Raw genomic sequence first — 26,946 nt, forward strand, 5'->3', positions numbered from 1 at the left:
AATATACGCGGATTCACCGCTGCGTCACCGGACGCATAAAAACCTGGGGAGAGTTCGTACACCAATCCTGTGGTACAGCTATCGAGATCCACCGTGAGATGAAAGTACAACGAACGTTCCTTTATTACACGCTGACATTTCGGAGCCAATAAACAACCGTCGCAGTCAGCTGATACCGATTCTCTTACATGCGCACATGCGTGCTCCCTTATCTTTACACTCACAAGCGCATTGCTTCGCAGTGTTGTTACAAGACGGACGCGTCGCGTAGGCATCAGAGACCCAGGCACCGCCGTGCTTGACAAATCAACGTCGCTGCGTTATCCATAAAATATATATGTGCGTAAGGAGGAATTAGAGAAGCGGCCGAAGCTGGGCCGCGCGAGTGTAGCAGGTATACTCGTATACCAACCTATCTCGGTTTTTCTGGTAAGACATAAATTTCCACACGATGTATGCATCACGCTATATACCTTCAGCCTACCTACCGGCCCACCATCTCTATACCTGGTTAAGGAACTTCTAGCTGCTTCGCCTGGTTTCTCATAATGTGCATGTGGAGGCAGATACGCGGCGGCTCCACATGCAGCCCGGTACCATTACGCCGCTCGGTCAACACTATTTCTTTGATAACCAACTTTCTCTGCACTACCAATTAACGGGCAATAGAATAAATGAGAATTGAGAGGCAGAGCTACGGCGCATCGGAGCGCGGAGGACAAAACCGGCTCGTTTGCCGCAGAGGACGCGAGTCGGTCCTCCAACACGGCCACCTCGGCCAGCGACGTGATCCTAATTCTGGCCATCAGTTTCACTTCCGGACCCGATCGCTCCTCGGCTCTCAAATGGAAAGCTCGATTAATTATTTCAGCCTAATTACGGGGGATGATCGAACGGTGAGTGACACACTCGCGCGACGTATCTTCAACAAAGTCGAACTACCAAACTACCGAACACCTGTGAGATCCTCGGAGCAATAAATATGTAAACACGGTTTGAGGAAGATCACTTTTTCCTCTTCTTTTTTACCGCGCAGCTCGTCTCTCGGTAAACCGAAGACGAACGGCAGCCCCATTACAGCATACAACCCATTAGTTTCGGAGGCGTCATTTGTGCCAATCATGGTCCCGCGTTATCCGGAGTTTACTCGGACGATTACCGTAACAAGGTAGGTAACCGTATAGAGCCATCGGTATAATATATATAAGTGCGTCGCGGAGCTGTGCGTGCTGAGTTGCAGAAACGACCCCTCGGCGCGATATCCTCGCGGGGGATGGTTGGGGTGCCATCCCAGCCGAAACTGGTACCTATCGGATTATGCAAAAGTCGGCGCGTACGTCGTGCGACAGCCCAATTTAACGGGGACCTTGGAGTTTAGGAATTAAACGCGTGGTCATGGGGAAAAAGACTACACGTATCGCATCATGATTCGGGGAACAAAAGCGTTCCGTTAACAAGATAGCCCACACTCGCTGTCTGCATCCCGTATAACACGAGTGCCTTTTTAGATCATTAGTTTTTCACAGCTGTCTAGGTGTGCTGTGCACCGCTCCTCGATGATCGTCTCTTGCCACGCGATTGTGAAGCTGTGTAATGGTCACTTAAAACACCGCGAGAATCTACGTACCTTCCATACCTGCATATCGAATCTCATTCGTAACTGCGAATTATAGTCGGGTAATATATACGCTATATACTATCGAATGACTCAATTATTATAACCATTACCAGTTACGGGTTCGCTGTTTAATAAAAATATATGCTTCTCTGTGCCGGTATGGCGCGTGTGTTGCCACGTACTTTGTGTAATGTTCATGTTTTTATTTTTTTTTTCATTTCAAGACTCGTCGAACCATTAATGGAGTCGATTTAAATCCCATCACATTTTACATGTGTTCATGGAGATAAATTGTAGCGCTAACGGTAAAGTGACATTCGCAAGAAAAAAAAAAAAAAAAAATACAAAATTTCACCACCTTTCAGTAGTGTTCATTTAGTACAAATTTGAAACAGTATCGGTATACCATTCTAACTGTGTTAAAGAACACTGACAATAATGTAATCGACGTTACATCAAAGATTGATCTTTCAGTATACCGCAGTGGAAAATATACGATCGCAATTAATTCAATGACGAGTAAAAACATTTGCGCAAGGACTGCTCTAAGGACCGTAAATGGTGATTTTTGATACTCGACGTTAGAGAATGTCCGCAGAAGAGCGGACAGAGCGAAACGAGCCATTCCCCATTTAGATGACATCCGCTTAGCGATAAAGACCGCGTTGGTTTTCGGGGTTCGAAATGAATACAGGACTCAATGCGGCGTGACGTAAGAATGATGCGTCGACAAAGAATCGCTCCTGTCGCTGGTCCATTCCGAGTGCGTCACCCACCCGCTGCGTCTCCGGAATGCCTAAACTACCGAGATGTCATTATACCGTGGGCCGTTGTTGACGCTGCAGGCTTTTGCCTGTACATGTGTTCGGCATCGACGTGTCGTTGGAGTGCCAGTGTGGGCAAAGGTCTCACGCCTTTACCTGGATGTCCCCCCTAGCAACACCTGCTTCTCTAGGAAATTATCAATATCGTTCCACCCACCGCGAACTGACAGGGTGTATACCACTACGGTGCCGCTAAGGGTGCGCCTCATTGCCGCTTGACAATTCCATTCAGTGACGAACCCACTCGCTAGCTGGCACACCGGCAAACTTCTCTCGACTTCGAGGGGCCGATACGTTTGCATCTGCAGTTTGTCCTCGCACGCACGGTACGATGTTGTTATATTGGAGAGCGTTTGTTCTGCTCGTTTGATTGCAAGTCTGTAGCGGGGAAACGCGAGGAAGGTGTTCTTACCGTTCGTTCACCTTGAGAAAGTTGTCGGGAAAATGTTCAGTTGGATCTAAAATGGTGTAGAAGCTTCAGTTTTACTCAATTATGTTTTTGTACAGTTGATTTTCAACGATACAATCAGCTACGGAGAACCGAATGAGGAAAGTATAAAAAAAAAAACAAAAAAACTGAATAATTGCCACCTGCATGAGGTGATGAATCAATCGAAGAACCGAGTGGCGTCATTCGAGTGGTATTTATTACCGTTCCGTACTCAGAGGCGGGCTGACGATACTCGATAAATTTCAGTGGCGAATATTAGGATTACATTACACGCTCAGCAATACGATTGGATTATAGAAAATGATATTTCATTAATTCCAAGTGCACGGTGAAACGCCGCCCAACTCGATGTAGTTATTGATCGTAATTTTATAAAGAAAAACAGTGACGTCTTCTTCTTTAACCGCGCAGTTTAAACGAATCACGCTTTTCAATTATCCACTTTTTCTCAGAAGGGCACGAACAACGTGGGATAAATTTTTAAAGGAATGTAAGCATCGCAAGATCAGTTTCCTCGATCGAGGATATCCTGTAACATATAGCATGGGGATATTTTTTAGTAGATAGACTATGAACCGCAATAAATCCGAGTAGCGTTAAAAATTGATATACTGTTCGGAAACGCGCGTGCTTGTGTGTGTGCGTGTGTGTGTGCGCGCGTCTATAGAGAGAAGAGAATTGGGGTGGTTTGCAGTGCAGGTATGTATACATCGACCGAATAGCTAGCTACTGTGTAGAACATCGATGGGTGGGGGTGGGGGGTGGGGTAGTGAATGGTAAGCGGAAGGCCATATCAATACGTATCGGTTTTGTGTTTGGATTCCTGGATGCCGTGTAAAACATCGATACAACGTTGTGGAAGTGGGGTGGGTGGTGGGTCCCGATGGGGATGAAATAATGGGGGCGGACGCGCGCATCGTAACATTGACGTATATCCGGCTGCCTAGCCGGTTCGGGGTAGGATTGTGGGTTTGGGGGTGGAGGTGGGGGTGGGGTGGTTTGCAAACGCGTGCAGGAACACGAACACAGAGACACCAATCGAGCGTGCAGGACCGGCTCTCCCTTACACAAAACCGATCCAGTCGGTCGAAAGGGATGTGGCGGTGGCGGAGTCGAGGGGTTGTCGGGGAGAGCGAGTACGCGAACCACTCGATGCCACTGATGCGGCCCGTGTTTAACGCGCTTATAAATGTGTAATGCTCGCGTGCGCCGCCTGCCGGGGGATGATTGAGGGCGGCGGGTCTCGCGGTGCCAAGAGGGGGTGGCGGCGGTGGCGGCGGGAGGGGCGGGGAGAAAAGGGAACACGGTCCGCCGCCGGCAAGCCCGCCTGCGTATCGATAAACGATCAATCAACGCAGCGGTTCCTCTGCCTCTGTACCTGCCGAGAGTCGAGGGGCGGAGGGGCGGACGAGCGTTACGGGGGTGGATGCGGGGGCGAGGATGGGCACGTAGGAGAATACCGGCGGAAGAGACGAAAGGGGTTGGCTGGTGGCCCGCAGACTATCGACCCGCCGCGGAGGAGACGCAGCCTGGGTACACGCTCCCTCTCTTTACGGACCCCCGGCCGGTGCCTCCGCTGGTGGATATTTTGTTGCTGGTACGTAACTATTTCGCCACGCAATGTTGAGTACGTCGCGTTTTGACGGTTGGTCGACGCGCGTTCTCCGATAATCGGTTAGAATTACGAGATAGTAGCACGGCAGATTTTGCGGTTATTATAGCTGGTACCATAAGAATGTTGTGTACAGCTTTTGTGGAGCTCACACACTTCAATCGTCTTGATAGTATACTTTGTTGCGTTGGTACAAGATCGGGCAGAAATTGCTGCAAAGTGTATTCGATTATGTAAACTTATCGTAATCACGGTGTACCTAACTTAATGAATCCGATTATTGAGTACTCGAGGAAAATAAGTGTTCTGAAATGATGAAAATAACATTTCTAAACGTGTATTTAACACGTTACCACGGGCTCAACTTTGGAGAGGATCAGGTTAAAGTAGCGTTTACAATATGTCAATGGTGTTTCAGCTATTTACCTTTCATTTTTAAGCTAGATTCCTGATTCTAGGCAAGTAAAAAGATCATTTAACAGCGGTTGGTATCGATCATTGGCCATACCAAACTCTTAAATGGCAGTTGTTTTGACATGAGTTTGATATTTTGTCACGTACTCAAAAACATCAACGTAAATGATCATTCGTAACATCAGATGTTAAGAGATAGTTATCTGTGAATTCACATATCATGTCTGCGGAGAATTTTTTGCTCAACTTCATACGGTAGACTTGTGAATTAATAGCGGATTAAAGTTGAAGGGTTTGCCTGCACAGAACGCTTCACGATGGAACCTAGTTCCTAATTCGTCAACTGCGTTATCGTTTCCGCGGTTTTCACAATGCAATACAGTGATCCGAGCGAAACTCTGGACTTCATTTCGAGTCCTTCCGCGGCGACGAGCTCTGGCCTCGCTCTTTCGTTGAACAGCGCTTCGGTTTGGACCGGGTTACTCCAGACGCTGAGGACCTTAACCCCGGGGAGCTCCCGGAAGACAGCTCTGGTAAAACCCGGGGGACCGGAAACACCCCCGGTTCCCGCGAGGGCTGATCGCGAGGCGTTCACTTCGACATCGGCGCTGTTCGCGGATTTGCCTATTGTCGAGTGGCGCGGGGTCAGGTGCAGGGTCGCCAATCTCCGGAGGCCTGCGGCCCTCCCGTTGGCTGGCGTCGCGGGGTGTGGCCAGAATTCACATAACCCAGGGAGCTGCACGTCGGCGCTGATAACAATAGGCCACCGCTTCGGGGGCGGAGGAGATTCGGAGGCAGCAGAGACTCGGGAGGTGTGGGAGGAGGGTGCGGGTTGCTACCAGGCAGGCGCATCGCCGACCTATTGTACAATGCCCAGCCCTTCCTAAGCGACTATTGTCATCCGGGGCAGCCACGAACCGCGCTCTGCCCATGCGTCGATGCGCACAAACCATTGTCTGCCCGTCGAATGGGCGTCCCTGGCCGAGGCTCTTCTTTCCCGTACCCGGCGTAGGCGCCATCGGGATTTTCGGGCGTTTCGCCCGTGCGGATAGAATTTTTTAACATTTTCAAACGATTGTGCCAAATATCTTTACTGCGTTTTAGTCGGCATTCATCATTCGAGGCCGGAGGCGGGGTTTTTATCGGCCCCGAGTAGCGGATCCTGTACTCTTCGCATAGTACCCAATTCAGAGCTGTTCAACCTTTTGATTTCGTTGATTGATTGACTGATTGATTGAATGATTGATTGATTCGTAAAGTCATGAAAACGATACACAGTCACGCGGTGCGCCCTATTTCGAGAGTTCGGTCACGCGCTGCGAAAAAATCTGGCAAATTATTTTTCAACCTGTATACACCTATAATAAGCTTATAATTTGACCACGGCCGTTTCAGAAATCCATTTCCGTACTGCGTTAATTGTATAATTAGAAAGATTGACCGTACAATTATTATACGTCATGCATATTCTTAATCGAGTTAAATGATGCGGAGTATAGCTATATGGGAGTCATCGCAACCAGAATGGACGGAAGTCAAAATCAGTGGCAGCACGCAATGTATTTACGGGCGATAATTAACTACTCGTATTTTTATTGCAGAATCTTGGAGCGCGCCGGATTTGATTCATACCAAGTACGTATCGAGATGCTGCACGTGGGTATAACAAAATGTTATAACCCACTGCGCATGCATCTCGCAATTTCATGTGTGGTTCTGAATTTTAAAAGGCACGTATGTAGTAGATAATACAAACGACCGTCTTAGCTTCGATAATTGGTATACACTAATTATAATCATTCAAACTGTATTGTGATTTATGAAGATAATCATGGCCTGTATAATATACAATATATTTCGTTGGTAAAATTACAGTTACGTTTAAACTAACGTTATAAAGCATAACATTAACGTATAATTTATCGATATTATTTCGAATACAGGTTACGTAGATATATTATACTCGCGCATAATACCCTGTGGTGACCTACTTTTTTACGAACCACATTGGCCAGTGGATTTATCGAACTTGTTATGTCATCGCAGTGCAAACCTTATTATCCGTTACCTACACTCTGATTATATCAATTGGGCAATTCTCGTTATCGCATACAGAGCTCTGTATGCGTCATAACAGTGTTATTTTACTCATTCTTGAAAGCGATGGGACTTCTAGCAAAATATTCGGGGTAAGCCCGATATTCCGGAGCATTGCGTTAAAATTATGTTTGCATGCACAATGCGTGCTGTGCAAGGAAGCACTAAAACCATTTGAATTGTTAAAGTCATTAACGCACTCAATTTATAATGAGATTTTTTCATAATTGACTCTAAGTATAATTGGTTATTATACAGAGGAAACAAGCGGAGCTGCTCCTTTGCATTATTACATCACCGTTTCAATTATTCGGCTGTATATCGAAGTTGGGACTTGAACCGGGACCTTTCATAATGAGTGTCGTTTAACTTTTTTCTAATGGTAAATGCTATTCCGATATATAATTATACGGGCTACGTCAAGCTGTGTAGTCCAGGAAGTCGCTGGAAGAATGTTGCTAGTGGCATCTACCAAGGCTCGTTTCATTCGCATGCTTCGAACGAAAATCCGGCGGCTGGTTAGTACGGACGTTACCACTGGCTGGTATTCACAACGTTTTCGTACGTGACTCAAGTATTTAATCAATGAATTATGCCACGAAGAAAAAACAAATCATATCGATCAACATTCACGAATCAAATTGAGTGTTTGGGAAAATATGCAGCAAAAAGTACCTTGCATATACCGGGCTATTTCCTTGGAAAAGAAATTAATCATGCATAAAAACGGTCGAAATCAGCGACGAGAAGAAAAGCTTAGGCTTTCTGAATATGGGTGTATTCTATCGATAATTATCAATTAATTATAATTGTAGCAAAATGGCCAAATTATCATTGCAGATTGCTTTAAAAACTATATCTCTACTGTAATGTTAAAATCACTGCGCGTTCAAAATCGTTGTCTTCTCGTGTCGTTCCATGGCGATTTTTTTAATCCGCTCCCAAAGCATGGGGTAAGGGTGTATAGTCCGAGTAAAATCGGCGCGCTCCAGCCTGTAAAGTTCGCAAATTTCTACAGCAACGACACTCGCGACTCGACGTTCGTCCGGCATGACCAAAGCGATTTCTCCGAAATGAGCACCGTCCTCTAGGTGGCAGACTTCCTTCCCGGACTTGGTGTAAATGGCGACGGTCCCGGAGGCGATGAAATACATGCAGTCCCCCGGCTGATTGGCCCGCACGATCACGTCGTTGGTGAGGAATATCTCGGAGCGAAGAAGGGCCACGATTCTTACCAGCAACGACATCGGCAAGTTGTTGAAGAAGGTGACGTTCTCGACCAGCTTCCTGCACGAGTGCATCCCTATCTCCTGGCTGATCTGGCTGGAAACCGTGCTCAGGATCTCCGACTCCCTGAAGTAGTTGTGCTGGTAGCGAAACTCGTGGTAGGTCATGAATCGCTGCTGGTTTTCCACAGGGAGCTGCTTGTGCCTTATGTACTGAGTCAGCTGGGCGGTCATCGCCTGGTACTTGAGGGACGAGCTGTTCATGGTCTTGTATATCTGCATCATCGCGCCGACCATCTTGCACATAATGAAGACCGACGACACCTGGAAGATGATGGCCAAGTACTGGTCCTCCATCGTGGAAGGAGGAGCTCCGTTGAACCCGGAACAAGTGAAGATGGCAACCGCGCGAAATAGGCTGCTGCGGTATTTCGTCTGAGGAGTCGACCCCCAGAGCATGTTTTGTGCAATCCAGGAGCTATCGTCCGGAGCTTTCGGCTTCCCCAGAGACTCAACGGCTAGTGGTACTATGTAGTGGAAGCAGGCCTGCCAGTGGAGGGCCAGGAATATCAGTCCGATGAATATTATTATGTTCACAATCCCGATCGATATGTCGTAGGAGGTGGCTAGCCTATGTGTATACGAGTACATGGAAAATCCCCTGAATATTATTATCAGCGAGGTCACCTCCCGCAATACTACCAGCTCGTTCCAATGAGCCAAGAAAAATATGTCCGTCGGTATCGAGCCGATCAAATCGACAAAGAAAGTACCGTGGAACATGTACTTTTTTGCTACCATCCAAGAATCCAGTTGCACTGTCCGAAGAGTTTGGTCGTAGTACCTGAAAAGAAGGACATGAATATCTTTGCTTTACACGCACCGATACCGAAATCAAATAACTGTCTACGGGAATTTTCAATGAATTTTAATAGCGTTTTTCATAATCAACCAACAATAACATTTCTGCCACAAAAGATTGACTACGGCCACGTACCCAGTCCTCAAATTCACGATGATGTCCGCGTTAAAGAAACCGATGAACAAATTTTTCGCCTGGGTCCAACCACGGATTTTCCGATCCATGTCAAAGGCAGCTTGGTATGGCAGAATCAAACAAAGGGCATACATGGATAGTACCATTGCGAAGTCCCACCAGTGTCTGTAGAACGTGAGTTTGTTTTTCTTACTTCTACATTTCAATGCTTATCAAATTACGTAGATAATATCTGTATTTAACTTACGATCATTTATGCGAGAAACCACCGACGGTTAATAAATACGTAAAATTATTTTTATTATGTTGTAGTAGAATTATGCATTGTATTAAAGCAATTGTACTGATCCAGAGTTTCAAGAATCTAGGATATAATATATTATCATCTTGCCGTACAGTATTCATTTTTTCAGGGACCCACCTGAAAAGACTGAACGGGTGAATAACGTATTTAAAGTTTCGTAAATGACGTCGCTTTTCGTAAACGATGGCTGCTCGGCTCCGCAGATATTTTGTCGCGCTTGGATTTTTTCCGGATACCATACAGGAGCGTCGCAGCGCCCCGAATGTTGACCGAAACGGACCCCTTCCAGGGATAAATAATACTTCATCTTCTTTCAAATTTATTTCGCAATCATGATGCACTTTCAACATTGTGTTTCATTAACTTTTTCCGTCATTAAAGGTCTCGGTTTGTTGTCGCCTAGCTAATAATCAACTAACTCAATTCGAGAAAAAAAGGTATGAAACGTGTCACCTGGAGTTTCTAGGTTCGCTTTGTTATTAGTATTCTTTTGTTTTTGATGCCAGAGAAGTGTACTCGCAAAACAATTTTATTCGCAGTTATTATAAATATTCAACTCTCTGGTTCGCCTTACTGTAGGCAACTGTTTTTCAGCCATAGCGTGAAGGCGAAGTAGGTTTAAATTGTTTTAAAGATTTGAAGAAAACTAATCAGCTTGATTGAACTAATATGTCTCAACGACTATAACATATTACTTTGGCATTCTAATAGCCCAGAATACGACATGCACATGCGATCTGACAGTCGATCAGCTTTCTGTATCTTAAATACTCACTCTTCACAGGTAGGTATTCTTGAAGATTAAAATGATCACTTACCTGTGACAGGTTGATTCGATTATATTCAAATTCTGCGTATAGAGATTTTTTATAATTATCCTTGTTTTATTCGCCTCATTAAAAAAACAAATTGCGAAGTACGTAAATAAATTATAAGTCATTTTTACAACGCTATTGCTATTCTACAACGTATAATAAATCTAGCCCAGTTGGGTATTTTTTTCCTTCTACGTCAAGTTTTACGGTACCAGTATCTAAATTCACACTAAAAACTGCGGTTGGAGGAACAAGGATTTTGCCATTCAGTATATCGTCGACTTTTGATATAGTTCTAGGCCCCAGTATCGAATCTTCGTAACGGTATAAGCGAACTGAAGTAGCATCTGTAAACGAAGTACACGATTTAAAGCATCAAAATCAATAATCACTTCATGGTCACTAACTAAGTAAATTTCTCATATATGCTTGTACCTTTTATCAATTTATTATCCTTAGCTATTCGCGCTGAGACATCAACTGCTCTGTCTCCGTCGGAGAGTTTTATGATCTTGGTAAACAGGCTATTACACTTTTGTGGATTCACCACGGTAACGGGAAGGCCTGGTCTTGTAGAGAAACTTATATACGGTGCACCAGGACAGCATTCTTCTTTCGTTTTTTCGGGAGCCTCGTCGGAGTATTTGATTTCAATTTTTTCCAACTAAAAATGAAAATTTATTTAGTATACGTAGCCGAGTATATTTAACTAAACACGTTGCGGTGATATTTTTTATACTCACGTCTAGAGTACTTCGAAGATAATCTTGATTTATCGTCAACACATCAACTTCATCGAAGTCAAGTGTTAGATTCAAAGCTGATACACCAAGTGTATCCATTTTTTCTCTTGTTGCTTGCACAAAAGGCATTACTCTTTTCATGTATTTCTTGAGCTCTGTTTTGGTACTGAGTTCCGTAGAAATTACTTTGTTGTCCGGTAGTTTCCCTCCATTCTTCTGTAAATAAAAGTAACAGTTTCAAGTTTCTCGCAAATAATACCATAAATCGATACTCAGGTATCCATCAACTTACCTCGAATAATTGTTTCATGCTCGTGAGAACAGTGCTCTGCCACGGCGGAAATGTTTTTGCCACCCAAATCGTACCAAAAGTAGGTATTTCAGGAGGAGAAGGAGCAGCCTTCCCTTTAGCAGGCTTTTTCACGGTAAGTTGATTTTTTAGATGGATTCTGAAAGTATGTGCGGCTTCCATTAGGTATTGTGAAGATTTCACCAAGATTTCATCAATCGGACCAGCCATAGGCCAACGGGCGTTCAAAATACTGTCTTTCTATAATTAAAATGAAATCAGATGAATTGGCGCAAGTACATTTTGAGACCGGATTCATGACATTAACCGTGCATTGTATCTTTACCTTCTCAATCAAGGTCCAAACATGCTCGGCAACGTGCGGACAAATGGGAGCCATTAGAATGGTTTGGATTTCAATGAACTTCATTATAAGTGTCAGATTAATTCCATCTGACAGAGTAAGTTGCAGATATTTATCTCTCGCTGCCTGAAATTCATAGAATCCAGTTCGAAGTGCTTCTTTGTACAGCATCTTGTGATAGTTTTCCTTGGTCTCAAGTATCTTCATATTCATTTCACTGCAAAAAGAAAATTTAAATTATATAAACAATTCATGAAACAAGTATCTCTGATCATCGCATTAATGATATTTCTGCTTTCAACGTACCTCTGGAAGACTCGATCATTGAAAGTATTAGGCTCCCCTTTTCTGAACGTATTCTTTGAGACCATAATTTCTTTGATCCACTCAATATACGTATAAAGCCTGAGGATTCCTGCATCAGCGGTGCTTTCGACAAAGTTCGCATCTTCTACAGAGTCACCGGAGTCGGCCAAACAGAGCCGCATACCATCTGCAGAGAACTTACGCACTGCGTCAGTCAATGTAAGGAAATTTCCATCCGATTTAGACATCTACATATAAATAAATAGATTCTGTGGTGAGTATGTTCTTCAATTCAAGAGTCATGTCACATGAATTATAAAGCAGCTCAAACTATTCATTACTTTAGCTGAATTAAGAAGTAGATGTCCATTCGCCCTTATGCCTTTAGGCCATAATTCGGGTTGATCCGGCCAAATAGCGGTATGGTTATAAATAAAGAAGGTAAGATGATTTTGGACCAAATCTTTTCCAGAAACACGTAGGTCGACAGGATACCAATACTGGAACTCTCGTCGCATTTTATCTAGCGCTTCTTTCTTTATAGATCCATGTGGCAACTTAGCATCTTTGAAAAATATGTAATCCCAGACTTCCGGAGTCATTTCTTCAGCCCTGAAGAAATAGGATTAGAAAATTTAGTAGCAAAATCTTACTAAAATAGAAGCTTGTCTGTACTGAACTCACTTTATACCAAGAGCATTGGGTTTATCCCCTTTGAATGTTCCGCCTTGTATCAAATGTGCTACTGTATAGTACGCCATGTAGATAGTTGAGTCTGACAGAGACTCAATGAGCCAGTATTCATCCCAGGGCAGTTTAGTACCTTTGAAGACAATTCTACTATTTTTTATGGAATAATTGAGGAACTGATTCAAAGTTATTGTTTTTGTTGGACGTTATAGCAGAAACTGTACAAATTTAGAGAAATACATACCTAATCCATAAGTTCGAGAGCAGGCATATTCATGCAGCCAATTCAGACATGCAGTGAAATTCTTCCTAACTTCATCATGGAAAGTTTCCAAGTTTTCTAAAGCTTGTTCAGCCTGCTTTTTCCAGTTTGCTTCGCCATAGTCTAGGTACCACTGGTTACACAAAGCGACAACACATTCGTCGTTTGACCTTGATATTATCGTTTTTTCAGGTTCATAGTATACCACTGCATCTTTGGCGTCAACGAGTTTCTTCTGTAAGTCCTTTTTAACGTCTTGAATTTTCTTCCCTTTGTATTCACCTACCAAAAGCACACCGTCGTAAAAACCTTTGAGATATACCATTTCTTTGGCAGTCAGAAGCTTCTCTTTATCATTTTGAGACTGGATTTTCAGTTGGTCATAAACCGTTACAGCGGAAAGATTTCCAAATTCAGGGACTTGAATTATTGGTATCTGTAAATGAAAGTACTTAAAATATGATTATGCTGCAGACAATATCTCATCTGAAGAGTGTTCTAGGCATTGTCTCTACACAACCGTCATTTATTATAATTTGGCGCTGAATGTAAACTCACAGGATCATAAGGTAGCACCATATTGTCTGTGATGCCATACTTTTCTCTAAAGGGTTGCTTCTTTTTCAGATCTACAAGTGCCGCGTAATCATCCGGAGAATCACTGGGAACTGATGTCACGATACCCGTACCTTTGTCCTCTTTTATAGTAAGCATGGGTAGAGTGTATATCACTTCGTTGCTGGATAAAGGCGCATGAAGTGGAAGGCCAAGAATATCCTGGTATATAGTATAACATTCAATCAATACTCATAAGTAGGGATCAATGAATTGCAAGGAAATATCAAGTAGCTGAAAAATTACCTGTCCGCTCAATTGAGCAACAATGTCTATTTTACCCTCGGTTTTTGTAAAGCCTTGATAAGACAGATTGCGTGCAGCTCTCTCTGTAGAGATATAAATGTCCCCATTTGCTAAGCTGTAAGCAACGTACCGCATGTCCGGGCGAATCCAGCAATTTGTTTGACCGTACATAGTCTCCGGTCTCAGTGTAGCGGCGACTAGATAGACAGGCTTACTCTGAACAACTCTGGGAATAAAAGACAGGGGTTTTATCTCACAATAGACCGATTGAAGTTTGTGCATGACGAGTAATGAACACTAATTCTATGTACTTAAGTGCGGCAGGATATGATTCGAGTAGTTTCATTTTGATTAGGGTGTATTCCTGTGGTCCGACGCCTTCTCCAGAGGATCTGTCATGGTCCATACATGGCTGATTGTCCTTGGGTGAGAATACTGTGTACCGCTTTCCATACTTCACTTTGTTTCTCGCTTTTAGATGTTGGAACTGCCATCTAACGAAAGAATCGAAGAACGGATTCGCATCGGTTGTTATGAACATGCGTCGCCAGTCTACCTAGTTTGCGTAAAATAAAAAGTTAGATATATTTAAATAAAAAAATTTCTCATCTGACTTGAAGACTTTCAACAATCAAGTAAATGTATCTTCCAATTGCTGATACCACATACGTGTATTCCGATCGATTTCAAGTCCTGCACAGCCAGCGGTGGAAAGTAATCCAACCAATAATTGGCATCTGAAAATTTTTGGATTTCCTCATCATTTAATCCAAGGCTCTGCATAATCTGCCACTGATATTTCGCGCCACCTGCTTTGGCTACAGCTTTGCTCTGAAAACGCGAGTTTGTCAAATGTTGAGAAACAGAAATTATTAAATGAAATTTGTAATACTAATTTTGTAAATGTTTTAACTGCACATTGCATGTGAAAAGAAGTGCAACGAAGGCTCTGAAAAATGAACAACCTTTTTTCCTTTACTTTTATCCTTCATGACAATATCGTCAATCTTTTCAGTAACGACTTCTTCGTCGAGTGGAAACTTTGGTGGGTTTCCATACGTTTCCATTTCTCTCTTAAGTTTGTCAGCGCAAGCTTTTATAGGCATGCCTGTGCAATGAAATCCAAATGGAAACAAAACCTTTTTGCCCAAGAGACGATTGTAGCGAACTGCGAACTGAAAATTACGGTACATCCATACTCACAGATAAATTTCTATATTCAACATTGTGTTTATGATAAGATATCATTTCATGTGATTGACAATATATAAAATGTAGATGAATGATAAATAAATCAGCTACATTAAAATACCTCGCATTTGGACAGAGAGAAAGTGTGCCCCAGATGAAGACGTCCATTCATGTATGGAAATGGAAAAGTAGCCAAGAACTTTTCATCTGGCGATTGTCTTTGAGACAATGGAGCATCTTCTTCGTATACCTTAGCATTTTCCCATTGCTTTTGGACATCTCTTTCAATCTTCTGCAGGTACTCAACCTTAAAGGTACCTTTTCTTTCCGCTGCCTGTAATATAATAAATATTAACGCGTCACACCTTAGCATATTTTGTACACGTTATAGACTGATGACATTGATCAGAAAAAATGAAAGCCGAATTTGGTCAATGATTTTATAGCTGAGTTATTTCGAGAATACCTGCTCGCAATCACATGAATATACCTGGTGAATTCTGAGCAGATGGGTAGTGTCAAAGAGAGGTTACGTGCTGTTGCGGTATTTGATATAACGGTACTTTGTAGCCACATTTGGGTTTTTGTGTTTAATATGTAGAATATGAAGATTATACGATAATATTTTCTCTAATAATTACCATATCTGTTTTTCTTTATTTATAAAAGTCGAACGGCTTCCACATATAGCCACGGCTTCGACTCGAACGCATGGACGTTGACTGAAGAATATAAAGACGGATACTCCTGGGTAAATTTTTGTGACCAGATTTCGGCGGGCAAGTGGGCCCAAGTGGGCCTCGGAGCGTAGGAGTTTTCTGCTCTATCGACTCTACCTAACTAGTTCGCACCGACATTTCTGGCAGCCAAAGTAGTGTCGGTATGGAAGGTTGAGATTGAGTCGGTACAAAGTGAGTACGTAAGACTATTTGTCGACCGCGACTTAGAAATGTCGATCAGCTCGATCATTCCCGTGAGAAGAGGCGTAACAGCGTCCACCGCCAACCATCGCAACGACCTTCAACCACCGTCAACCACCTCAGCCCACCTCCGACCACCTTCGTCTTCCTTGTCCACCTCGTCTGCGTCCACCGCCTCCACGCCGACCATCGACGTCCATGTCATCTTCGTCCTCCTCGACCAGCGCCGATCACTTCCAACCACCTCCTACCACCCCCTACAGCCTCTAACCACCTCATACCTCCGACAACCACCACCTACCAGTTCCTACCATCTCCTACCATTTCCGGACACCTCCGACCACCTCCGACCGCCTGTGTCCTCCTCGTCCCCCTGCACCGCCGTGTATTTTATAACATTAATATGCATAATTATTCCAACAACTTTTCATTTGCTCTCTCGATCTTGAATTTTCGTAGGCATGGAATCAAAACGCTGTTTTAGCTAGTCGCAAGTGAAGTATCTACGTTGGGTAGAGAAGCAGAATTGTTTTTCTAAAAGTGTTCGTATTGAGAAAAATTCAGAGTAACTGTAATACATCACGGATGCGCTAATTTTGATCGAGATGAAACGGATGGTCCGTATTTGAGACAGTATTTAACGCAGTGTTCTGATTTAAAGACCTAAAAAGGTGATTGTTGACGATTTTTATTTATTTTTTTTTTGATAGGGAGAGATAGAACGAAGCTTGTTAAAACTTCGAGTGTATTTGAACACATTTGAAAGGTACGAGCAAAAATTTTTATCATCCAACTGTCGCAGAACGACAGCGATATTAGCTGACCCGTTAGCTGAAGAATATATCTTTAGTCAACGGCTGACCATCATAGGGCCTAGCCGCTTGAGTCTGGGATCGGCAGGAAAGATTAAGTGCGTATTTCTTGTCTGAAATGCGAATATTAAAATCATTATACATCTTATCATATATACATACATCACATCATACATCATCATATCATACGTAGTATTAAAGTTCGAAACCAAAGATTGGATGTCGGATGTTCAGAAAGTGACGTCACCCAAAATTTTTTTCTCTTGACGTCATCGATCTAAAATCAGCTAGTTGAATTCCTCAGTCTGGAAACAACCGCGCAGTAGAGCGGACGGATGAGAGTCGCGCTCCGCAGATTTCGAGTGCCGGGTTCTCTACCTCCTGGATCCTGCGCTCCGGGTCCGCTTCCTGGTACAACTCGACATCCAGGAAAAGCGCTCCGTAGTTTCTGCGTTCAAGGTCCACTACCAGCAGGAACTTGACTTCCAGGACAAGTGCTCCGTAGTTCTGGCTGTCCAGGCCCACTACCTGCAGGAACTAGACTTGCAGGTCAAGCGCTCCGTGTGTCCTGCGCTTCAGGTATGCTACCTGGGGAAACTTGATTCAGGGAAAAGCGCTCAGTATTTCGTGCGCTCCAGGTCCGCTACCTAGTAAAACTCGACTTCCAGGACGAACGCTGCGTGGTTCCTGCGCTCCAGGTTCACTACCTGGTGAAACTCGACTTCCAGGACGAACGCTCCGTGGTTTCTGCACACCTGGTCCGCTACCTAGTAAAACTCAATTTCAGGAAGAAGTGCTCCGAAGTTACTGAGCTCAAGGTCCACTACCTGGTAAAACTCAACTTCCAGGACAAGCGCTCCGTAGCTTCTGCGCTCCAAGTCCACTACCTAATGAAACTCGACTTCAGGGACATGTGGTGAATAAGGAGGAAGAGGACGAGGATTTCTGCTCAGTGAGTGAAACATTTTTATAATATTTAATGGCTATTGCAATTATATTTTATATGAAATTTTTTGAAGCTTGTTACGTTTACAATAAATCATTTCAATTCATTTTTCGCGCAAGCACAAATTCGGTAGCTGTGAACGCGCTAATGGGATTAATAATATTGCTAATTACTTAATTGATTATATTATTCCTTACGGATTGTTTTCGATGTTTTCTTATACTGAAAATATTTATTGCTATTTCAGGTATAACCCGAGGTGATTGGAGGTGGTTGGAGGTGGTCGGAGGTGAACGAGGAGGAGGACGAGGAAGACAAGGAGAACGAGTTGGACGACAAGGACGAGGATTTGTGCTCGGTGAGTAAAACATTTTTATAATATTTGATGACAATTGTAATTATATTTCATCTAAAATATTACAGACTTGTCACGTTTACAATAAATTGTTTCAATTCATTTTCCGCGCAAGCACAAATTCGGTAGCTATGAATGCGCTAATGAAATTATTAATATTGTCAATCACTTAATTAATTATATGAATCCTTACGTAATGTTTTTGATGTGTTCTTATACTGAAAATATTTATTGCTATTCCAGGTACAACCCGAGGTGGTTATCGGTGGTTGTTCGAGGTGGTTGGCGATTGTTGGAGGTGGTCAGAGGTGGACGAGGAGGAGGACGAACTGAACTGAGTCTCAAAGCCCTGTTGACATAAAAGCAGCTATTCGATAGAAATTATAGTTTATAGTTTACACAGTCCATTGCATGATATTTCATTATAAATACATATGTTTCAATGTATTTAGGAATAATTTATCAAATATACAAAGGTCATGTGCAAATAATAAATGAATTCGACCGCAGATTGATGTATTGATTGGAGCTTTATCAATAAATTTAAGCTTTGTTACTTCTCTTGTTTTATTATGGATAATCAAAAACATTTCCGACTATTCGTGCTGTGGAAGCATGGGGATTAAACCAAATGTAGCAAAAGATTAGAAACAGTGTATGTAGAGTACGGGTATTTTTCTAACAATGCAAACACGTGCCGCTAGCTTAGTTTTGACATATCTAGAATACCACGCCTTGCGAATTAGCTTACCAGACAGAGATGAATGATGAATTTTAAGGACTGCATTATCGTTGTTGAATACTCTATGCCTCATGGGAAAAGAAAATCTGTAACGATAAAATTGATGCACTGGATCATCGTCGACTTTAACTTTTGAAATGTCCTACCATTTTCGAACACCTCCTACCTCCCCCTGCCACTTCCCACCATCAATGGCCACTTTCGACCATCCCCTATCACCTTCTGCCAGCGCCGACCACCTCCTACCATTTCCGAACACCTCCAACCATCCTATTTACCTATATTACTAGATTAGCTATGATATGAAAAGAGAAGAATTATTCATTTCGAAATGGGATTCTATTCGACGCGCGCTCGATGTATTCCATGACATTAGTATTCATAATTATTCCAACAACTTTTCATTTGCTCTCTCGATCTTGAATTTTCATAGGCATAGAATCGAAACGTTGTTTTAGCTGGTCGCAAGTGAAGTATCTGCGTTGGGTGGACGAGCAGAATCGTTTTTCGAAAAGTATTCGGATGGAAAAAAATTCAGAGTAACTGCAATACATCACGGATGCGCTAATTTTGAACGGGATGAAATGGATGCTTCGTATATGAGACGGTATTTAACGCTGCGTAGTGATTTGAAGACCTAGAAAGGTGATAGGGAGAGAAAGAACGACGCTTCTTAACACTTCGAGTGTATTTTAACACACATTTGAAAGATACGAGCGAAATTTTTCATCATCCAACTGTCGCAGAACGGCAGCGTTATTAGCCAACCCCTTCACTGAAGAATATATCTTCAGTCAACGGCTGACCATCGAAGTGCCTGGCCGCTTGAGTCTGGAATCGGCAGGAGAGATGAAGTGTGTATTTCTTGTATAAAACGTGAAAACTAAAAGCATTATACATCATATCATATCATCATACATCATACATCATACATCGTACATCATACATCGTACATCATACATCGTACATCATACATCATACATCATACATCGTACATCATACATCATCATACATAGTATCAAAGTTCGAAACCATAGTTTGGATGTCGGACGTTCAGAAAGTGACGTCACCAATTCAAAATCAGCTAGCTGAATTCCTCAGTCGGGAAACAACCGCGCAGTAGAGCGGACGTATGAGAGTCGCGCTCCGCAAATTTCGAGTCTCGGGTTCTCAACCTCCCGGATCCCGCGCTTCGGGTCCGCTACGCGGTGAAACTCGACTTCCAGGATAAGCGCTCCGTGGTTCCTGGTTCACGTTTACAATAAATTATTTCAATTCGTTTTTCGCGCAACCCCAAATTCGGTACCTGTCAGTCCGCTAATAAAATTTCTCGACTTCCAGGATAAGCGCTCCGTGGTTCCTGGTTCACGTTTACAATAAATTATTTCAATTCGTTTTTCGCGCAACCGCAAATTCGGTAGCTGTCAGTCCGCTAATAAAATTTCTCGACTTCCACGATAAGCGCTCCGTGGTTCCTGGTTCACGTTTACAATAAATTATTTCAATTCGTTTTTCGCGCAACCGCAAATTCGGTAGCTGTCAGTCCGCTAATAAAATTTCTCGACTTCCAGGATAAGCGCTCCGTGGTTCCTGGTTCATGTTTAAAATAAATTATTTCAATTCGTTTTTCGCGCAACCGCAAATTCGGTAGCTGTCAGTCCGCTAATAAAATTTCTCGACTTCCAGGATAAGCGCTCCGTGGTTCCTGGTTCACGTTTACAATAAATTATTTCAATTCGTTTTTCGCGCAACCGCAAATTCGGTAGCTGTCAGTCCGCTAATAAAATTTCTCGACTTCCAGGATAAGCGCTCCGTGGTTCCTGGTTCACGTTTACAATAAATTATTTCAATTCGTTTTTCGCGCAACCGCAAATTCGGTAGCTGTCAGTCCGCTAATAAAATTTCTCGACTTCAAGGAAAAGCGCTCCGTGGTTCCTGGTTCATGTTTACAATAAATTATTTCAATTCGTTTTTCGCGCAACCCCAAATTCGGTAACTGTCAGTCCGCTAATAAAATTTCTCGACTTCCAGGAAAAGCGCTCCGTGGTTCCTGGTTCACGTTTACAATAAATTATTTCAATTCGGTTTTCGCGCAACCCCAAATTCGGTGGCTGTCAGTACGCTAATAAAATTTCTATAACTTTATCATCTTCTCATAATCTTTCTGGTAGATTATATCGATAAAAAAATTATAATAAACCTTACACATTATTTTTGATTTGTTCTCATGCTGAAAATATTTATTACTATTCAAGGTATAACCTGAGGTGGTTGAAGGTGGTCGGAGGTGGACGAGGATTTGTGCTGGGTGAGTAAAACACTTTTATAATATTTGATGGCAATTGTAATTATATTTCATCTGAAATATTACAAACTTGTCACATTTACAATAAATTATTTCAATTCATTTTTCGTGCAAGCACATATTCAGTAGCTATGAATAATCTTATACTATTTATTATATTATTCATCATTTAATTAATATTCTTATAATATTTAATGGCATTTGTAATTACATTTCATCTGAAATATTACAAACTTGTCACGTTTACAATAAATTATTTCAATTCATTTTTCGTGCAAGCACATATTCAGTAGCTATGAATAATCTTATACAATTCATTATATTATTAATTAATTGATTAATTACATTAATCCTTACACAATATTTTTGATGTGTTCCTATACTAAAAGTATTCATTACTGTTCCAGGTATTACCCGAGGTGGTCGGAGGTGGACGAGGAGGAGGACGAGCTGGACGAAGAGGAGGACCAGGTGGACGAGGAGGAGGCGGGGTGGGTCGTGGGAGAGGACCACTCCTCTCCTCAGAGGAGGGGAGGGGAGGGGGAGGGGCAGGGAAGGGGGAGAGGTGGGCGGGTAGGGGGAAGGGAAGGGAAGGGAAGGGAAGGGAAGGGGCGGGGAGGGGGGAGGGGAGGGGCGGGAGGGAGAGGGGAGGGGATGGGAGGGTGGGAGGGAGGGTGGGAGGGAGGGCGGGCGGGCGGGAGGGAGGGCGGGCGGGAGGGAGGGCGGGCGGGAGGGAGGGAGGGAGAGAGTGGAGGACGGATGTCAATGCGAGCCTGTTATAGTTAATAGAGCAGTACACGCCCCCCCCCCCCCCCCCGCGCCCGCCCGCCCTCCCGCCCTCCCTCCCTCCCTCCCGCCCGCCCTCCCTCCCTCGCACCCTCCCACCCCCTCCCCTCTCCCTCCCGCCCCTCCCCTCCCCCCCTCCCCGCCCCTTCCCTTCCCTTCCCTTCCCTTCCCTTCCCCCTACCCGCCCACCTCTCCCCCTTCCCTGCCCCTCCCCCTCCCCTCCCCTCCTCTGAGGAGAGGAGTGGTCCTCTCCCACGACCCACCCCGCCTCCTCCTCGTCCACCTGGTCCTCCTCCTCGTCCAGCTCGTCCTCCTCCTCGTCCACCTCCGACCACCTCGGGTAATACCTGGAACAGTAATGAATACTTTTAGTATAGGAACACATCAAAAATATTGTGTAAGGATTAATGTAATTAATCAATTAAATAATAATATAATGAATTGTATAAGATTATTCATAGCTACTGAATATGTGCTTGCACGAAAAATGAATTGAAATAATTTATTGTAAACGTGACAAGTTTGTAATATTTCAGATGAAATGTAATTACAAATGCCATTAAATATTATAAGAATATTAATTAAATGATGAATAATATAATAAATAGTATAAGATTATTCATAGCTACTGAATATGTGCTTGCACGAAAAATGAATTGAAATAATTTATTGTAAATGTGACAAGTTTGTAATATTTCAGATGAAATATAATTACAATTGCCATCAAATATTATAAAAGTGTTTTACTCACCCAGCACAAATCCTCGTCCACCTCCGACCACCTTCAACCACCTCAGGTTATACCTTGAATAGTAATAAATATTTTCAGCATGAGAACAAATCAAAAATAATGTGTAAGGTTTATTATAATTTTTTTATCGATATAATCTACCAGAAAGATTATGAGAAGATGATAAAGTTATAGAAATTTTATTAGCGTACTGACAGCCACCGAATTTGGGGTTGCGCGAAAACCGAATTGAAATAATTTATTGTAAACGTGAACCAGGAACCACGGAGCGCTTTTCCTTGAAGTCGAGAAATTTTATTAGCGGACTGACAGTTACCGAATTTGGGGTTGCGCGAAAAACGAATTGAAATAATTTATTGTAAACATGAACCAGGAACCACGGAGCGCTTTTCCTTGAAGTCGAGAAATTTTATTAGCGGACTGACAGCTACCGAATTTGCGGTTGCGCGAAAAACGAATTGAAATAATTTATTGTAAACGTGAACCAGGAACCACGGAGCGCTTATCCTGGAAGTCGAGAAATTTTATTAGCGGACTGACAGCTACCGAATTTGCGGTTGCGCGAAAAACGAATTGAAATAATTTATTGTAAACGTGAACCAGGAACCACGGAGCGCTTATCCTGGAAGTCGAGAAATTTTATTAGCGGACTGACAGCTACCGAATTTGCGGTTGCGCGAAAAACGAATTGAAATAATTTATTGTAAACGTGAACCAGGAACCACGGAGCGCTTATCCTGGAAGTCGAGAAATTTTATTAGCGGACTGACAGCTACCGAATTTGCGGTTGCGCAAAAAACGAATTGAAATAATTTATTGTAAACGTGAACCAGGAACCACGGAGCGCTTATCGTGGAAGTCGAGAAATTTTATTAGCGGACTGACAGCTACCGAATTTGCGGTTGCGCGAAAAACGAATTGAAATAATTTATTGTAAACGTGAACCAGGAACCACGGAGCGCTTATCCTGGAAGTCGAGAAATTTTATTAGCGGACTGACAGCTACCGAATTTGGGGTTGCGCGAAAAACGAATTGAAATAATTTATTGTAAACATGAACCAGGAACCACGGAGCGCTTATCCTGGAAGTCGAGAAATTTTATTAGCGGACTGACAGGTACCGAATTTGGGGTTGCGCGAAAAACGAATTGAAATAATTTATTGTAAACGTGAACCAGGAACCACGGAGCGCTTATCCTGGAAGTCGAGTTTCACCGCGTAGCGGACCCGAAGCGCGGGATCCGGGAGGTTGAGAACCCGAGACTCGAAATTTGCGGAGCGCGACTCTCATACGTCCGCTCTACTGCGCGGTTGTTTCCCGACTGAGGAATTCAGCTAGCTGATTTTGAATTGGTGACGTCACTTTCTGAACGTCCGACATCCAAACTATGGTTTCGAACTTTGATACTATGTATGATGATGTATGATGTACGATGTATGATGTATGATGTATGATGTACGATGTATGATGTACGATGTATGATGTACGATGTATGATGTATGATGTATGATGATATGATATGATGTATAATGCTTTTAGTTTTCACGTTTTATACAAGAAATACACACTTCATCTCTCCTGCCGATTCCAGACTCAAGCGGCCAGGCACTTCGATGGTCAGCCGTTGACTGAAGATATATTCTTCAGTGAAGGGGTTGGCTAATAACGCTGCCGTTCTGCGACAGTTGGATGATGAAAAATTTCGCTCGTATCTTTCAAATGTGTGTTAAAATACACTCGAAGTGTTAAGAAGCGTCGTTCTTTCTCTCCCTATCACCTTTCTAGGTCTTCAAATCACTACGCAGCGTTAAATACCGTCTCATATACGAAGCATCCATTTCATCCCGTTCAAAATTAGCGCATCCGTGATGTATTGCAGTTACTCTGAATTTTTTTCCATCCGAATACTTTTCGAAAAACGATTCTGCTCGTCCACCCAACGCAGATACTTCACTTGCGACCAGCTAAAACAACGTTTCGATTCTATGCCTATGAAAATTCAAGATCGAGAGAGCAAATGAAAAGTTGTTGGAATAATTATGAATACTAATGTCATGGAATACATCGAGCGCGCGTCGAATAGAATCCCATTTCGAAATGAATAATTCTTCTCTTTTCATATCATAGCTAATCTAGTAATATAGGTAAATAGGATGGTTGGAGGTGTTCGGAAATGGTAGGAGGTGGTCGGCGCTGGCAGAAGGTGATAGGGGATGGTCGAAAGTGGCCATTGATGGTGGGAAGTGGCAGGGGGAGGTAGGAGGTGTTCGAAAATGGTAGGACATTTCAAAAGTTAAAGTCGACGATGATCCAGTGCATCAATTTTATCGTTACAGATTTTCTTTTCCCATGAGGCATAGAGTATTCAACAACGATAATGCAGTCCTTAAAATTCATCATTCATCTCTGTCTGGTAAGCTAATTCGCAAGGCGTGGTATTCTAGATATGTCAAAACTAAGCTAGCGGCACGTGTTTGCATTGTTAGAAAAATACCCGTACTCTACATACACTGTTTCTAATCTTTTGCTACATTTGGTTTAATCCCCATGCTTCCACAGCACGAATAGTCGGAAATGTTTTTGATTATCCATAATAAAACAAGAGAAGTAACAAAGCTTAAATTTATTGATAAAGCTCCAATCAATACATCAATCTGCGGTCGAATTCATTTATTATTTGCACATGACCTTTGTATATTTGATAAATTATTCCTAAATACATTGAAACATATGTATTTATAATGAAATATCATGCAATGGACTGTGTAAACTATAAACTATAATTTCTATCGAATAGCTGCTTTTATGTCAACAGGGCTTTGAGACTCAGTTCAGTTCGTCCTCCTCCTCGTCCACCTCTGACCACCTCCAACAATCGCCAACCACCTCGAACAACCACCGATAACCACCTCGGGTTGTACCTGGAATAGCAATAAATATTTTCAGTATAAGAACACATCAAAAACATTACGTAAGGATTCATATAATTAATTAAGTGATTGACAATATTAATAATTTCATTAGCGCATTCATAGCTACCGAATTTGTGCTTGCGCGGAAAATGAATTGAAACAATTTATTGTAAACGTGACAAGTCTGTAATATTTTAGATGAAATATAATTACAATTGTCATCAAATATTATAAAAATGTTTTACTCACCGAGCACAAATCCTCGTCCTTGTCGTCCAACTCGTTCTCCTTGTCTTCCTCGTCCTCCTCCTCGTTCACCTCCGACCACCTCCAACCACCTCCAATCACCTCGGGTTATACCTGAAATAGCAATAAATATTTTCAGTATAAGAAAACATCGAAAACAATCCGTAAGGAATAATATAATCAATTAAGTAATTAGCAATATTATTAATCCCATTAGCGCGTTCACAGCTACCGAATTTGTGCTTGCGCGAAAAATGAATTGAAATGATTTATTGTAAACGTAACAAGCTTCAAAAAATTTCATATAAAATATAATTGCAATAGCCATTAAATATTATAAAAATGTTTCACTCACTGAGCAGAAATCCTCGTCCTCTTCCTCCTTATTCACCACATGTCCCTGAAGTCGAGTTTCATTAGGTAGTGGACTTGGAGCGCAGAAGCTACGGAGCGCTTGTCCTGGAAGTTGAGTTTTACCAGGTAGTGGACCTTGAGCTCAGTAACTTCGGAGCACTTCTTCCTGAAATTGAGTTTTACTAGGTAGCGGACCAGGTGTGCAGAAACCACGGAGCGTTCGTCCTGGAAGTCGAGTTTCACCAGGTAGTGAACCTGGAGCGCAGGAACCACGCAGCGTTCGTCCTGGAAGTCGAGTTTTACTAGGTAGCGGACCTGGAGCGCACGAAATACTGAGCGCTTTTCCCTGAATCAAGTTTCCCCAGGTAGCATACCTGAAGCGCAGGACACACGGAGCGCTTGACCTGCAAGTCTAGTTCCTGCAGGTAGTGGGCCTGGACAGCCAGAACTACGGAGCACTTGTCCTGGAAGTCAAGTTCCTGCTGGTAGTGGACCTTGAACGCAGAAACTACGGAGCGCTTTTCCTGGATGTCGAGTTGTACCAGGAAGCGGACCCGGAGCGCAGGATCCAGGAGGTAGAGAACCCGGCACTCGAAATCTGCGGAGCGCGACTCTCATCCGTCCGCTCTACTGCGCGGTTGTTTCCAGACTGAGGAATTCAACTAGCTGATTTTAGATCGATGACGTCAAGAGAAAAAAATTTTGGGTGACGTCACTTTCTGAACATCCGACATCCAATCTTTGGTTTCGAA

The 26,946-nt window shown here is 42.9% G+C and overlaps 2 protein-coding genes and 1 long non-coding RNA gene across 3 annotated transcripts; 1 reads left to right on the forward strand and 2 right to left on the reverse strand.

The window, feature by feature from the left end:
- Positions 1 to 7,894: 7,894 nt before the first annotated feature.
- Positions 7,895 to 9,385, reverse strand: LOC124307270 (potassium/sodium hyperpolarization-activated cyclic nucleotide-gated channel 4-like). The gene is made up of 2 exons (XM_046768789.1): positions 9,240 to 9,385; positions 7,895 to 9,086 (listed from the first exon to the last, which is right to left on the reverse strand). Exons 1-2 carry the CDS (start codon positions 9,383 to 9,385, stop codon positions 7,895 to 7,897), a joined length of 1,338 nt encoding a protein of 445 aa, XP_046624745.1.
- A 1,027-nt stretch (positions 9,386 to 10,412) lies between these two features.
- Positions 10,413 to 15,825, reverse strand: LOC124307062 (leucine--tRNA ligase, cytoplasmic). Its single transcript, XM_046768379.1, has 16 exons — positions 15,706 to 15,825; positions 15,186 to 15,398; positions 14,839 to 15,048; positions 14,543 to 14,704; positions 14,185 to 14,429; positions 13,874 to 14,099; positions 13,571 to 13,789; positions 12,995 to 13,448; positions 12,745 to 12,883; positions 12,402 to 12,672; positions 12,061 to 12,308; positions 11,737 to 11,971; positions 11,394 to 11,651; positions 11,102 to 11,317; positions 10,794 to 11,022; positions 10,413 to 10,705 (listed from the first exon to the last, which is right to left on the reverse strand). Exons 1-16 carry the CDS (start codon positions 15,706 to 15,708, stop codon positions 10,500 to 10,502), a joined length of 3,534 nt encoding a protein of 1,177 aa, XP_046624335.1. The 5' UTR covers positions 15,709 to 15,825; the 3' UTR covers positions 10,413 to 10,499.
- A 1,289-nt stretch (positions 15,826 to 17,114) lies between these two features.
- LOC124306821 (uncharacterized) lies at positions 17,115 to 18,372 on the forward strand. Its single transcript, XR_006908691.1, has 4 exons — positions 17,115 to 17,375; positions 17,465 to 17,748; positions 17,990 to 18,100; positions 18,341 to 18,372. It is a non-coding gene; the product is annotated as an uncharacterized LOC124306821 (long non-coding RNA).
- Positions 18,373 to 26,946: the final 8,574 nt, after the last annotated feature.

The sequence above is a fragment of the Neodiprion virginianus genome, chromosome 6 (genome assembly GCF_021901495.1).
Source record: "Neodiprion virginianus isolate iyNeoVirg1 chromosome 6, iyNeoVirg1.1, whole genome shotgun sequence".
In the NCBI taxonomy this organism is placed as follows: domain Eukaryota; kingdom Metazoa; phylum Arthropoda; class Insecta; order Hymenoptera; family Diprionidae; genus Neodiprion; species Neodiprion virginianus.

What these genes read in the sequence shown, in the direction of transcription:
- LOC124307270 (XM_046768789.1), bottom strand. Translation starts at nt 9,385, where the DNA reads ATGGTACTATCCATGTATGCCCTTTGTTTGATTCTGCCATACCAAGCT. An exon ending in ATCGTGAATTTGAGGACTGG is followed by an intron (nt 9,087 to 9,239) that starts GTACGTGGCCGT and finishes CCTTCTTTTCAG; the next exon opens with GTACTACGACCAAACTCTTC.
- LOC124307062 (XM_046768379.1), bottom strand. An exon ending in TCTCTCTGTCCAAATGCGAG is followed by an intron (nt 15,049 to 15,185) that starts GTATTTTAATGT and finishes CGTAATTTTCAG; the next exon opens with TTCGCAGTTCGCTACAATCG. An exon ending in TGAAATCGATCGGAATACAC is followed by an intron (nt 14,430 to 14,542) that starts GTATGTGGTATC and finishes TACGCAAACTAG; the next exon opens with GTAGACTGGCGACGCATGTT.